The 15,040-nt window shown below is 47.2% G+C and overlaps 2 protein-coding genes across 2 annotated transcripts; both read right to left on the bottom strand.

Annotated features, from left to right (window-relative positions):
- Window positions 1-243: 243 nt before the first annotated feature.
- On the bottom strand, window positions 244-5,420 carry LOC146753529 (rho GTPase-activating protein 32-like). Its single transcript, XM_085530593.1, has 12 exons — window positions 5,302-5,420; window positions 5,112-5,189; window positions 4,847-4,928; window positions 4,433-4,576; window positions 4,257-4,359; window positions 3,964-4,096; window positions 3,388-3,467; window positions 3,173-3,280; window positions 2,768-2,907; window positions 2,090-2,291; window positions 1,583-1,728; window positions 244-1,251 (listed from the first exon to the last, which is right to left on the bottom strand). The coding sequence occupies exons 1-12, from the start codon at window positions 5,413-5,415 to the stop codon at window positions 827-829; spliced, it is 1,755 nt and encodes a 584-aa protein (XP_085386719.1). The 5' UTR covers window positions 5,416-5,420; the 3' UTR covers window positions 244-826.
- A 2,639-nt stretch (window positions 5,421-8,059) lies between these two features.
- LOC146753528 (obscurin-like) lies at window positions 8,060-13,637 on the bottom strand. Its single transcript, XM_085530592.1, has 5 exons — window positions 12,095-13,637; window positions 11,623-11,884; window positions 10,364-10,633; window positions 9,461-9,727; window positions 8,060-8,404 (listed from the first exon to the last, which is right to left on the bottom strand). The coding sequence occupies exons 1-2, from the start codon at window positions 12,426-12,428 to the stop codon at window positions 11,742-11,744; spliced, it is 477 nt and encodes a 158-aa protein (XP_085386718.1). The 5' UTR covers window positions 12,429-13,637; the 3' UTR covers window positions 8,060-8,404; window positions 9,461-9,727; window positions 10,364-10,633; window positions 11,623-11,741.
- Window positions 13,638-15,040: the final 1,403 nt, after the last annotated feature.

The raw sequence follows: 15,040 nt of genomic DNA, 5'->3' as shown, positions 1-15,040 counted from the left end.
TCAATTCTCTCCTGCAATCCACTGGAATGGAGTGGAGTACTGTAACTTTCTCTCCCAACAGAAAATGCGTAATGCTTTACTTAGAGGAAGAGGTAATCAGCACCATCAATTTCTAACTGGTTTCAAAAATTCCATTTCAAGTTTATCCAAATGAAACCTGACTTAGAGAACTGACAAGAGCTGTTAATCTATTCTCAGATTAATTCTAGAGTGGTGAGACAGACTGTTAGGCGTGCTGTTTCTGTACAAAGATGACACTTACCCGTTCCAACTGTTTCATGGAATTCCTAGTACTTGAGAATTTCCTCGTAGTCACTGACAGACATCCTGAATGTGCAAGAACTGAAGATCCTCCAAGCACGTGCAATGAGGAAGTGCCAGCAGTGTTCACATCCTAGTTAGGACATATTCTTAGAGGCAGAAGGGACACTCGTGGCAGATCCAGCAATGCTCATCTTCTCACCAAGGCGCATCCCCCTCACACCCAGCAACAACAAAACACAGTGCATGAAGCTGGCTTCACTTAGGTTAACAATATGGAACATCCCTCAGGGCTTTGTGCCACAGAGCAGTAGCAGGGCTGGACTACAGCTTTAGGAAGCAGTGGAAGCCTTTCCCTGTATGGTTACAGTGTCCCTGCACGCACCCCACAGCCAGAGCGTTGCAAGCTGAGCTGCCTTGATGTTTCTTGCACTCACCCCAATCTCTGCGAATGAAGACTCGGAATGCAGCCAAAGTATTGATTGAGCACGAGCGTGCCTTTATTCAATGAGACAAAGGAGGGCGTGAGTGGTCCAGGCTTTCAGATGGAACCAATCCTACGTTGTTATGGAGAGAGTGGCTCAGAGACGATGCTGCTGCCTGTAGTCTGGGACTCGTGGCCTGATTCTACACCCTCCTGTGTGATGCTCGGCTTCTCCTCAGTGACGCTGACCTGAGCCTGCCTGGTGGTGCTGCTGTTGAGGGACTCGGGCTCTGCTTGTGCTGGTGTGTCCTCAAATGGCACTGGGTCACAATCCATGCTGGTGTCTGAGGTGTCTGGCAGGCTCAGGTCAGCAGCTTCATCAGGGATAGCATGAATTATGGCTTGAAGCTGGATGATATTCTCCTCTCCAATGATGCATTCACATAGAATGTTGTCCTTTGAACTGCAGCATCCTGTGCTTCCTAACAGCTCTATATTGATGGAAGCACAGGATGCTGCATCATCATATGTCCTGCGTCTTTGGCTTACACAAGGGCTGGAGTCACCTAGGAAGAAGTAGATGCACAGTGGTTAGTGTCGAACGTTCACAGGATGAATCATGAAGGAGGTTCTTGCCATTTGGCTATGTATTGGTGGTGGGCAGAAGCAAACAGGCTTCTAGTAACAGTGTCACTGTCTTCAAAGTGATACTCGTGCATGTCCAGCTCTTGTGTTGACAAGAGACTCATTTGGGAAAGACAGGGGTCAACTGAAGATGACAGGCACAGGCTTGAATGCTAGGAGGAGGTACAAGCCCACTGAAAGCATGAATTCTACCTGTGTTGCTGACAAGCAGTGTTTTTGCTGGATTTGTTTTTGCTGGATTTGCTCGCTTACCTGCCAGGAGCACGACATCTGTTTCTGATGGCTCCCTGGCATTGCTCTGCAGTTGGTGTTCATCCACTGCTGATGGTCTGCGCAGGCACAAGCAAGAACACCAACTGCATGCTGGTGACTCCATCCTTCTTCTTGGACAGCTTGGTCTGGAGAGAGAAAACAGAGCATGCTGTCAGTCGTGGTGCAGGGTGAGGGAAGAGCTGCACCGAGCCCCTGCCAACAGTTCCATATTCCTGGCACTGCCTGCTTTCAGCTGAAACACAGCTTAGAAACGTGCTCTGTTTCAAACAGCAGAGGATGCTTCCATTCCTACAGCTCAGCCCTCAAGTCCTGCTGGCTACATTCCTCTCCACCATTTCGAGCAACATGAAGAGCATGTAAGCAAAGGCTCCACAGCCAGACAGGACAGGAGTTGGCAGGCTACATTATATATAATGGACAAAAAATAAACCAATAAGACAAACCAAACAAATGATGTTAGCAGCTGGAAAGCGAAGTCCTCTTTACCTTTCAGATGGAAAATTAATGACTGTGTGGAATCCGCTCGGTACAGCTGTGGAGTCATCCTCCATCTCGATGTCCCTGCTCCGTGTCAGAGTGGGAGAGCTGCTCTGGCCACGTCTCTGGGCCTGAGCCTCCTGCACTGTGAGCAGATTCATGGCAGGAGGAGACACACACACAGACATGGACCCGCCCAGAGAACTGTGCCCTGCAAGGGAAAACCACAGGTAAGACAGAGGATCAGAAAGCAGCAGCACAGCCATCCCAGTTCAGCATTTCTCTCAGACTTGCTTATCCGAGACACAGGAAGAAGAGGAGCTCAAAATAACCATGTGCTCAGAGGTATGCTCGTGGCAAAGGAAACAGCCACAATTAAGAGCAACTCACTATACTGAAACAGGCAAACAAAAACCCTAGAAAAACTCAGGGGCTGGGATTTCAGAAAGATTTGCTGCCACAATTCAATCAAGCTTCACCTGCTTGCAAAACATCTTAACAGCAGTGACAGTTCTCTACATGGAAGGTTTGGTTTTAGACACACTACGGATCCAAACAGAGGGCCATATTCAAATTTAAACCCTGAAGCCTGTTGTCTCCTCGACAGCAAAAGCATTTTTAAAGGTTTTGGAGAAGGCCTGGATTGGATCAAGGTGTCAGATCAAGCTAATGGAGGAAGACACTCACCCTCTCCCACGGCTCGTGTGGATTCGGAGCAGAAAAGGACATCTGTGTGGCTGATCATTAACTCGACCACATCTGTCTGCGTCTGCAGCTCCATGCAGGCAGCTTCATTGCTGGAGCAGGCAGAAGGGCTCTGCTGGGATCTGAAGAAAAGGCAGATCTTACAAGTCATTTCCCCAAGATCATTTCCCCAAGTCTGAATTTCTGTAGCCAAAAACTGTCAAGCTGGGCACTGGAGACTTCCGCAGTGGGCAAACAGCGATGCCACTAACGAAATTCTCCTGGATGATCAGGGACACAGAAGTCCCAGCTAAACAAGTGAGTAGAAACTGTCATCTCGAAATTGTGTCCCTGGGGATGGAGGAGAGCAGAACTAAGCATCGTGTTGAAACGGAAAAAGAAGTTTACCTTAAGAGGTTTGGAGCCCACACAATCGCTAAGTTCTTAGCGTCCATGCTGGTGTCGGAGCAGTTCCCGGCCAGAGTCGCCAGGTGTCTCATAAGGTACTCGAGGGTCCTGGAAAACAAGAGGGGCAGATGTTAACCACCAAATAGCAAGCCGTGCCGCAGTGCACAAAACAAACATAACTTCATCCAGCTCAGCAGACCAAGTGCAGCACTGACCTGTAGTGAGGAGCGGGCAGCTGCTGGATGGTGTCCTTCATTCTCTGCACGCGCTCCTCCTCTGCAGCACCAGCAGCGTCCTGGAAAAAGGCAGGAACGGAGTCAGACACCAGTCAGGCTGGAGAGCTGCCACAGGTTTGTGAACCATGGGGACATTGCGCTGGTGGTCAGCACCGAGGCAGACTCGATGCCTTCCAAGAGGCATCAGGGGAACACAGCAGCACGCAGCCTGTGCCATCAAGGCCAAGCAGTGCAAGCTCTGGGGGGCTTAACAGCCTGACTGCGCAGCGCAGCTCCTTGCAGCAGGCATTTGTCTCCAAGATGCTATTAACCCCATTCTACCAATAGTTGGGGAACAGCAAAGGAAAGGGAATTCTCACAAGCAAGGTGAATACCTTAAATAAGCACCTCCTGGCACCACCACAAGTGCCATCAGTGAGAGGCAGGATGTGGCAAAGACATGCCTCATGGGGCTAACAGAAAGAAGACCTCAGAGCTGGGGCACTGCTGCAACCACTAGCCAGGATGCACAGGGAACAGGTACGTGTCATTTCCAAGACATTGCCCTGAGCTTACCAAGAACTTGTCATACAGCTCCTCGGTCAGCAGCGGGTTTGGGAGCTCCCTGAAATACATTTTGCACAGGGAGCTCACGCTGTGAATGTCTTGGACGCTGAGCTCGGGAATCTGCTCTGTATCGAATTCATGGCTGCACAGAAAGACACAGAATTGGGCAGAGGGCTTTGAGAAAGACGAAAACAAGTCCAAAGCCACATAAAATACAGTCAAGAAAAGGAAGGGGTTCCTCTGAACGCCCGCAGCATGGCACGTGCCCCTACTGACAGCTGTGTCAGTCGCAGCACTCTTACCGTAGTCGCTGGATCTTGGACTTGACACCAGACAGGCGGTATATCCCCTGCACTACGCCATGAAGCTCAATGAATTGAGCACTGCTCTGCAGGACCTGGGGGACTACAGAACAAGAGCCAGCAGTTAGCTCAACTTGCCCAAAGGAGCAAGATCTCAGGAATGGGCTGTTCCTTACCATCACGGCCAGAGCGCAGAAGGTGCTCCCCCAGGTCACACCCAAACACCCCTTCCTTCTTCAGCTCCGGCTCCGTCGCTCTCCTGGGGCGGGCCTTCACCAGGGAGCGAAGGAAGGGGATGAGCTTGCCCCGTCTCCTTGGCACTGCACAACAAAACAAAGAAACCAGTTCATTTCAGGCTTGGATCGGTTGGACGAGGCCAAACATAATGCATTCAACAGAGCATGTAACAACGGGAAGAGCATTCCCAACAAGGACACTCAAGAAGAGATTTTCCCTATCTCTGGAGGTGCCCAAGGAGCTTAATGCAGTCCTCTTGCTAAGCTTGCTGTACTTGGGCATTAATGAACCCCCTTAAAGCCACATTCTGACCCCATTTTACTAACCCGCATTGTGAAATGTAAAATACGTACCAGGCTTTGGCAATGAATTGAGTAGGGACTCAGGAACTTTTCCACTGATGAGTTCCGCGCACTCACCAGGGAAAAGCCCAACCTGTAATAAGAACAAAAGACAGGTGGGTATTAGCGCAAGCCCAAAGCCAAAGGGAAGGTCCTCTGAAACCGACACAGGGCAACCGTTTGCATCCAGCAGACATCCTGTGCAGGCAGAGCAGCTCCAACCTGAGATTCCCGACTCTACTCAAGTTGTGCTCTCTAGTCGGAAACGTGTACCTACCTCAAAGCCACGCTTGCCTCTCCAAAAGGGGCTCTGCTCCTTTGGTGGCATATCAATAATGCTCACCAAATCTCCAACCTGCAAGAGATTGAAACATAAATCCCACATTCAGCAAATCTGGTAGGAAAACACAGCTCAAACAACTGCCTTCTTCTATGCATGACAACAAGGAACACCGGTAACTGCTTACCTCCACGGAGAGCTCACCCGGCCCCTGGGCGACGTAGGACTTAATAACATGGGCTGCCGCAATCGCTGGAACGTTAATCGATGACACAGCACGCTCCAGCTGCGGCTTCCGCATGTTATCAGCCTGCAAAACAGAGAACAGACCGTGGTCAGGAGCTGAGGACAAACCAGGAGGATTTCAAGGTGAGGAGCACATCTGCAGAGAAAGCTGCAGCAAATGCGCTCTATCCTTATCAGGAGCACTTCAGAAGGAGCTGCACATCTCATCACAGTTATTTCCCTTTCTGGCGTGCATTGCCAGGCCATGCAAAGATGCATCTCTCTCTACCCAGACTAATCAGCAATGGCACTGGCGCAGACAGCTGGCCAGGCCCTTTTTGGCCCGTTCTTTCCTGCAGGAGAGTACATCTGCAGCTCCTTCTAATGGCTCAACACAGGGAACAAAGACCAGACAGAGCTTCATACTGTACCTCCGTCGCCGCCACCTCAGGTTCCTGGCTGATCCCACTGCACGCGACGCCCATCACAGCAAGTGTGAAGACTCTGGAACAGAGCAGAAACACACTTCTGTTTTCTCTATTCACACAGCACAGTATGGACAGACTTCTTCAGAGCTACCCGCGCATACCCTGCGGCAAAACCATGCGGGGGGACAAAACATGGCACGTACCTGGCAGTGAGATCACCTCAAGCTATCTGCAGCAGTTCCTTGTCGCTTTGCTCAGATGATATGAGAGCAAAAGCTGCACCGAGGCAGTGGGCGGAAGGTGAGGAGAGGAGAGGAGAGAGAAAGAGCAGGTCAGTGAGCAGGGCTAAGACAGTCATGGAATAACACAGCACAACCGTCCCATCCACTTGCTGCAAGACATGCTGAGTCTCAGGCTATGTGATACCTGTCCACCCAGCAACTTTACAATGCTTCCACTACTGAGCAAAGACAATGGAAGAAGCAAGGGACAGGTGCCAACATTACTGATACCCCCTTTGGAACGTGTGTACCAGGGGAAAATTACGTCTGATGGTCAAGAGTAAGCAATACGGTGCTGTGAGCTCCGACAGCCAGCAGTTCTCAACACCTCACTGCCCACCCATCCATCCCACACCAGCTCAGCTTACCTACAAGCTGCTGCACACGATGGTGTGAAGAAAAAGTCAATAAAGGAACTAACTAACGGCACTAACTAAATGCACTAACTAACTAAAGTCACTAACTAACTAAAGGCACTAACTAACAAACAGAACTAACTAACAAACAGAACTAACTAACTAACAGAACTAACTAACTAACGGCACTAAAGGCACTAAAGGCACAAGAATCACAACGCAACCAACCACTCCGACCACTAGCTCACCCACAAAGGAACACAGAACGCACCGCTCCTCCCCTCATTCCAGCCGCTTATGACATCACCAACGGCCAACAGCCTGGTCCACCATGACCCCCCACAAGGCGGGGAGCCAAGACCACGTGGTCACATCTGATTCCAACACGGCACCACAACATTCCAGGACTCAGTGTGGGCTTGGAATTCTATCCTGGTGTGGCAGCGCAATGGGAGGTGTTAGGGCACAGCTGAAGAGATGACAGACACCGGACGTTTCCAAAGGAGGGTGCCAGATTAACTCTCAGCATTCTCTTGCGGGGCTCTTAGGAATGCTTCAAACCCATTTTCACTGCCTAGCTCATTTCTAGAAAGTCCAGTTGAGAAATGCTCACTTTGTCTGGGGAACGCCTCTATGCATCATGAATTAAAAATAAAATAAAATGGGCACGCGACCCTATGAAACTTACCTCTCTGCTCTTGTTGTCAGCCAGACACCTCAGATGAGCATGACGTGTCCCTGCTCCTGAATGAAGATCCACCCAAGTCTGTGTTCCTCTCTGCTCCATCTCTGGGTCTAAAAGAAACACAGACAGAGATGATTACAAGATCCTTTGTGCAGACGAAAGACACGGGTGCACACGAATTCTGTTTAGCAAGAAATACTACAGTCCCAATGGACTGCGGTGGTAGTACTTGAATCCTCCTTTGGGGCTGGAGCTCAACAGGTCACACATCAGAAATAACACAAAGTGCATCTGGAAGACGTGTCTCAAAGCCCAGAAAATCCAACACGGGAGGGGGCTGGACAGTGGACCACAAGTGTCCATTTCCATTGCAGCTCCCTGTAGAGAACAGCACCAATCAGCAGGCGTGAATCAATTCATTCACAAGCTGCACAATGACTCTGTTCTTTACATGATAAAGAAACACACAGAGATTCCTGACCAAAAAGTTGGGAGTTAAGAACGACCAAAGAGGTTCCTGTTCCTACGCCTCATCCTCTCACCCCAACTCCTGGATGATGCCCACAGGCTTCAAGTCAGCTCTCAAATCCATTGAACTCCAGTCACAGAACTCCATCAAAAAGGATGTCACACATGTGACACTTACATACATTTTGCATCAGAAACAGTGATGCCAGCAGGAGCAGAGAGGTGACTGTCCCCCTGTACCCAGCACTGGTGAGGCTACAACTCGAATTCTGTGTCCAGTTTGTGGCCCCTCACTGAGAAAAAGACACTGAGGCATTGGAACGTGTTCAAAGAAGGGCAACAAAGCTGGTGAGGGGTCTGGAGCACAATGGGGCCATATGAGCAGTGGCTGCAGGAGACGGGAATGTCCAGCCTGGAGAAGAAATGGCTCAGGGGAGACCTCATTGCTCTCTATAACTTCCTGAAGGGAAGTTGCAGTGAGCTGGGGGTCGATCTCTTCTCTCATGTCATTACTGATAGAACTAGAGGGAATGGTTTCAAGCTGTGGCAGGGGAGGTTCAGGCTGGACATTAGGAAATATTACTTCTCAGAAAGGGTGTCCAGGCACTGGAATGGACTGCCCAGGGAGGTGGTGGAGTCACCCACCCTGGGGGTGTTCAAGGAACGTCTGCAGAAATCCCTGCTGAAATCCTGACCTCTGCCACAGGTGGCTGAGTGACACAAAAGCTGTGTCCTTGGTTCCTGGCCTTACCTTCCCATGCCGTTCATCTTGCCTCTGCAGCTCCTGCTCTGAATAGTCTTCTTATATTCCCATGTGATGTACCGTGAAATACATCATTTATTGAGTCTGAACAAAACAGAAGACATTAATTGGAACTGTGAAGAAATGTTTTTTGCACTTTAGTTGGAGAATGTTCCATGCTATACCTTCTTTTCTCAATTGTAACACATGATTTTTTATAAAAAGAAACATAGCAAGTCAGCTTTTCAGTGTTTTCACCAAGTGTTGATGAAACTTGGTGAAATACAACTTCAGAAAAAGGTAATTTGAAAATTTAAATATTCTTTTCAGAATCTCTGCTATTAGTTACGGTTCCCATGTTCTGATTTGATGATGATTCTCTCAGAGCTGTTTTGTCCCTCCCCACCTCAAATGCACTTCAAGTGCTTTAGGAGCATCACTGGAATTTTGAGTAAACTTGATATATTTTAGCAAAGCTGCTACAGATGCATGACTGAAGTACTTTGTTGAAATATAATCTTGATTGAACGCTGAACAGTGTTATTTAATTATAATCCAGGTAATTAAATTAATTAAACCAAGGGAATCACCTCCCAGTCAGTCAGCTCCCACCAGGGAAATCGCTTCCCTGCCAAGCAGATGCAACCAACACAAGCTGCTACATCACTCTAGGGCCCCACTGAGTCTTCCCAAGGGGTCTCTAAAGGCTTCCCTGTTGACTTCTGGGAACCTGGGAACACTCACATGAAAGCCAGTGCCCCCTAATGTGCCCCAGAGGTTTTTCAGGGCCCTGCAATTAGCTCCACAGACATCCAGACATGCCCCAGAGCAAGTATGTGTGCTGTAGGGAGCCCAAGAGACATTCCAGAGTATCCTAGTACTCCTCAGTGTGCTCAAGGGTTCTTCACCTGTCTCTAAATATGCCATACTGGACTTTGTTTTCTCTTCTGGAGCCTTCCTTAGTTCTCAGCTTTGCTTTCTCATGCCATTTATCATTCAGTTTAGAGATTATTTTAACTAAAATATTTTAATCCACCATATTTTCTGAAAACTAAGAATTGATCCCGCTCAAGGAAACAGAAGAGAAAAACATCACCCACAGGCTGCAGATATTTACCTCGACTTCTCTACATGCCATCCCCAGTGTGCTTTTCAACTCACCTTGCACAGTGACCCTGGCTTTTGTTTCAGAGTCCACTGTCTCACAGGTGTACTCCCCGCTGTCCTTGGCGGTAGAGTCATGGATGATCAGAATGGCCCCAGTTCCCTCCTGCTGCAAGTCGTACTTCTGGCTTTTTCTGATTGCTTTGCCATCCTTGTACCACCTGATGCTCACATTTGTTGTCGACAGCTCACGGCTCAGGCTGATGTCCTGCCCTGCTGCTGCTGTCTTATCCTCCAGCTGTTTTGTTACCTCAGTAGGTTTTTCTGAAAGAAAACATGCTTTTTGAGTAACATACACTTAGGGTAGGATGCCTCTCTCAAAATACACGCATCTACATGCTGGAGATAAGTTAGAGAGGCACTTGCAACAGAGGCCATCCTACAGCCAGCAGTAATCTGCAAAGTACAGACAATAGAATTCCAGGCACCATTAATTCTCTCTTAAATCTACCCCATTGAGGATGATGAACCATGTCTGAAAACTGCCTCTTCCTTCTCTCCACTGATCACACTGGGAGCCTCAGATGATGCTCTCAGATGCACATGTTCTAGATAGGAATTTGTTGTACAGCTAGATGATGTGAAGGCCATCCCTTCAGCTTATACTTAGAGGAGATTTGCCCCCACAGTTCCCTCAACAGATCATTCCTGATTTACTGGTAACGGAACAAGCTGTAGTGAGATGCCCATTTCCAACACTACCCCAGTGTTTTGGGTAGTTCTCACATTTGTGTAAAATGTTGCCTCCTTTTACTTATTTTTAAGAGAAATTCTCAGTGCTTCAAGGTTCAAGTAGAAGGTTGCTATTCACTTTAACCATATTATGAGTTAGCTCTCATGACAATCTTATCAGAAGACAGCTGAAGGAATCAGACCCCAGAATCTCTCCCATCTCATTACCTTTCACAGACAGAGAGGCTCTGGAGGTTAGACCACGGGCAATAAAAACGACTTCCCCAGCGTCAGTAGGAGTCACACTTTTGATAAGGAGAGTATATTTCCAACCCATGTTAGAAGCTTTAAATCGCCCACCACTTTCCACTCTGCTTCCATACAGTGTCGACTTGAACTCATCAATGCTTTCATGGGACAGAATGCATTCAAAAGTACAGTCTTCTCCCTCCTGGATTTCAGTGCTTTACAGCTGTTTGGTAATGCCAATATTCAGCTCTGGAAGATAAGAGATAGGTTAGTATGAGGTTTATATGGAGAAAAGGCATTTGTGACCGATGTGAGTAGCAGTACTGGTAACTCAGGATTTGCAGAACATGGCTGCGTGCCTTACTGATGTATTCTCTAAGACATTCTCCACTCAGAATTACCAGAAAGCTATAAAAAAAAAGAGACATGAATCTCTTGGTTTGCTCTGGAAGAACTACAAGGAGAGCAGCTCAGTCCATGGAGCAGAATGAAGATTCAATGAGCTACAGAGGGAAAAACCTAACAGAGAGGACAACTCTAGGATGCTGCGTGAGAAAAAGGGTTTTGCCTATGACAGGAAATTAAATGTTTCTATTAGCTAATTTGTTACCATCCTACCCCTACTGGTGTTCAAACCATTTCTCCATTTTAGGGATGTTCAGAAAGGAAACATTTCCAGGACATTCTTGATGTGTTTGGTGATTTTCATGGCAAAATGAGATACATTTACATCAAAAGCAATGGGAATTTTCCAGACATCACTGCCCTAAATTGCAGTAATACAGTATCCTTAGAATTGGAAGAGACCCTTAAAGGCCATCTAGCCCAGCTCCCCTGCAATAAACAGGGACATTCACAGCTAGATCGGGTTGCTCACAGCCTGATCATTAGTCATTCCAGAGGCAAAACACACACTGAATGATCTCTCCCTGCAGTCATAAATCCTTGGAGACAACAGCATTGACAATGCATGTTACTGAAGCAGTAAAAGAAATTGCTCTTGTAACTCTCATTGTGTTAAGTAAAATGATGATAAAAAGCAATGGAATGCTTTGGCAGGACACCAAAACCATCCTCCTTCATTGATATCTGCTGCAATGGAACCTTCCACTGGAAGAAAGCCCCTGATGACTTGTGACCCCAGAGAGGTGAGCTTTAGAAGCAGGATTGCTGCACAATAGAATGAACTGGAGCTCCTTAGCATCTCTTACATCCAGGAGGGGTGTGATCAGACCCACCTATCACCTTCAGCACTTTCTGACACCTTGTCTGACTTCACTGTCACAGTGCCAGCATCTTCAGGCTTAACCTGCTTCATTGTCAGTGTGCAGCAATTGCCAACGTTCTTGATGTCATTCTAATTGTTGGTGTAAAGGAGGTTGCCATTCAGGAACCATTCCACGTCCTCGTCATCATGGGACAGCTCGCAGGAGAAGGCAGCAGAGCTCTCTTCTTCAATTTCCACATCCTGCAGGTGCTTCGTCACTTCTACATTGCGGCCTGTGGGGAAACAAGGTGAACTGTTACCACTGTTACTATAAATCATACTGGTCTGTGGTAGAATGGTTGGACTAGATGATCTTTGTGTAATCTTCTCAATGAAGATTATACATTTATAAAGTTAGCAGGAGAGAACGGCAGAAATCAACCTCAAGAAGAGAAATCTGAGGTGAAATAGGACATGGAAAAGGCCACCCTCCCTGCTCATACCTTCAGCTGTCAGCGTGGCCTCAGTCTCTGCAGTTCCTGCCTTGCACTTGTACACACCAGCATCATCGGGCTTCAGCTTCAGAATCTTGAGCTCTGCTGAATGCTTATCCCTCTTGATCTTGTACTTCTCAGAGGGCTCGATGGGTGTGTGGCACTTGAACCATTTCACAACCTTTGCAGAAGGCCTGAAGTCACAGGACAGGATGACAGAATGAAGTTCCAAAGCTGTCTTGTCCTCCAACTTCCTGGTGATTTGTATATCGTAATCTCCAAAGCAGGGGTGGAAGAGAAGAAAGGATGAGGACAAGTGGAAGAAGAGGAAAGTCTCTTGCATCTATTCCATTCCAATTAATTTCATGTTCACAATGGTTCTTTGAACCACTCCAAAGATAAAACAAACGATTCCCTATAGGGAATGCCATTGACTACATTTCTATAAAGTAATACTGTATATTATCTACCAAATGCATGGTCCAGCTCTTGTCCTGTGCCTATTAAATTGCTCCCAGTTGAGGCTTTTATTCAAATAAGAGTGAGCTGAACATTTAACAAGTACTTTAGGATGTGAATGAAGACTCTTACGCTGGGGACAACAGCAGATAAAAAGCCTGGAATTTTCTTTCAGATGAAATCAATGACAAACTGCATCAAATTTAGGTGCTACCAAACTTACACTTGTCTAGTTCAGAAATACAATTAATTTCACCTGATTTGACTTCTTTGCTATAGCCAGGGACAAAACGTCAGCTCTGTAGATCTGAACAGTAAGCACATCACAACTATTCATACAGATCTTTTACTGAGATGCAGCTGTCTCATTTAGTGTCCAACGACTTTGAACTGGAAATGGAGCAGACCCTCCAGACACACACACAATATTTCAAAGACCCCAGTGAAGGAAGACTGTACGTTAATTAATTCTTCATCTTCATGATGTAAACCAAGCCAGGATATGTTACCTCTGACGAGCAGATTGGTTGTGGATTTTGATTTGCCAATTGAGAACTGAATGGTGCCTGTCATATCAGTGGTGGTTTTCGGTATGGTCAGCCGGTGGATGGTGCCTTCTTGCTGCATAATCAAGTTTCTGCCAGCTTGTAAGACTTCCCCACGTAGACACCACTTGGGAGGTTTCACAGAAGGAATGGATATCTCGCATTCAAATTTGGCTTCTTCAGGCTCAGTCACATCCTCGTCACACAGCTCCTTTACTAGATTAATGGATTGCTCTTTAAGAAGGAAGGAACAAAAGAAATCAGAGATTTATAAGGAATGTAAAAAACCCTTACATTATCACCGTACTTACTCACGTCAGCATTACTGCACATGAACACTACACCTATCAGCTCAAAATGCCTTAAAACGTCATTGAAAAAATAACTGAAAAAAAGGAATGTTGAAAAGAAGTCCGACAATAAGACTGACAACCTGAAGAGAGCCCAGATCTTCTGATTCCCAGTCCAACATCCATATCAAACCATGACCTTCCCATCCCAATATCAAACTCCTCACATTACGAACTGGAAAAGAGGTTCAATGAAAGACGGACATTGATAATTACTTTGGTAAAATATAGTAACTTAGCTCTGAGCAAACCCACAACCACACTTGGCTTCCTCGAGCAAACAGCTCTGAGGCACATGGCCAGGCTGAGCATCATCCATCTGGTTTCACAGCATCACTGCCTGTTCTCTCATGTCAATGAAACCATCCATTCCCCCACATCCACATCCCCACCAAAGCAGAATCTAAACATGGCTTCTACAAGGACTGACCGAATGCGGCCGCCGTCACCTTCAAAGTACCTGATACAGAAGGATCACACTCACTGTCAGACAAAACCTCTTTGGAGAGGTGAACTGACTGACCTGTTCACCCCCACTTTGGAAAGAACTGCACTCATTTCCTACCTGCTCCTGGCAGTGTGGGATGGTGGGATAGCATCACACTTCCCACACTAAGCTTCCCACCTGTCACTTGTTCCACCCTAACCTCAGTCCCAAAACAAAAGGGGAACTCCCTTCTGAACCTTCTTCACTTCATTTCAGATGTCCTTTCTGCTTCATCTCCAACCCACCCCTCACTCAGGAGAAAGATCCCCCTCTTACACCCTACCATCTTGCCGCATTCTGATGTTGTCATCAGCCTTCAGCTTGTTGTCATCTTTGTACCACTGGGTCTGAACCTCATCGTGTGAAATCTCACAGACAAAAGATGCACTCCCATATTCATTCACTTCCACATCTTCCAGTTATTCTAAACCATCATCAATTCCTGAGTCATTTCTCTCTTAAACACAGTCAATGCATTACTGCCCTTGAACATAAAGACAGACTTACTAGCTAAAACTGAACTCCCTGCAAAAAGTTTTCATGGAAACCAGAATCTCATTTATTCTAAAACCTTTCAAGCAAAATTAAGGGTAGAAGAACAATAGAACTGAATGAATCTTTAAGGTCATTTAGTTCCAATCCCCCTGCTATCGGCAGGGACACCTCCCTCCAGACCAACTCTTCTCCTCAGGGTCAAGGCTTCTCTCAAATCATTCCCCTCTAGGCCTGTGCCTGTGCTTGGCATTGCCCTGACCCAGGTGCAGGGCCTTGTACTTGGCCACACTCAAGTTCATGAGGCTGCCAAGGGCCCACCTCTCCAGCCTGTCCAGGTCCCTCTGGGTAGCATCCCTTCCCTCTAGCACATCAACAGCACCGCTCAGCTTGGTGTCATCTGCAAACTTGCTGAGGCTGCATTTGATTCCACTGTCCATGTTGCCTACAAAAATGTTAAATAACACTGGTCCCAACACCACCCTCCACCTGGACACTGAGCTATTGACTGCAACTCTCTGAGTGTGACCATCCAGACAGTTCCCTATCCTGCAACTGGTCCATCCATCAAAACCATTTTTCTCCACTTTGGTGACCAGGATGTCATGCAGGACGGGATCAA

The sequence above is a fragment of the Coturnix japonica genome, chromosome Z, assembly GCF_054131305.1.
Source record: "Coturnix japonica strain WE chromosome Z, WE-NBRP24, whole genome shotgun sequence".
Taxonomy (NCBI): Eukaryota; Metazoa; Chordata; class Aves; order Galliformes; family Phasianidae; genus Coturnix; species Coturnix japonica.
The sequence above is the reverse complement of the archived record's forward strand: the minus strand, read 5'-3'. Positions and strand labels throughout refer to the sequence as shown.

Excerpts from the sequence above, each read along its gene's own strand:
- LOC146753529 (XM_085530593.1), bottom strand. The coding sequence starts at position 5,415 with ATGCGGAAGCCGCAGCTGGAGCGTGCTGTGTCATCGATTAACGTTCCA. Across the intron at positions 4,097-4,256 it reads TCCAAGATCCAGCGACTACG|CCATGAATTCGATACAGAGC; the intron begins GTAAGAGTGCTG and ends CTTTCTGTGCAG. Across the intron at positions 1,252-1,582 it reads AGATGTCGTGCTCCTGGCAG|GTGACTCCAGCCCTTGTGTA; the intron begins GTAAGCGAGCAA and ends ACTTCTTCCTAG.
- LOC146753528 (XM_085530592.1), bottom strand. The coding sequence starts at position 12,428 with ATGCAAGAGACTTTCCTCTTCTTCCACTTGTCCTCATCCTTTCTTCTC. Across the intron at positions 11,885-12,094 it reads GGCCACGCTGACAGCTGAAG|GCCGCAATGTAGAAGTGACG; the intron begins GTATGAGCAGGG and ends GTTTCCCCACAG.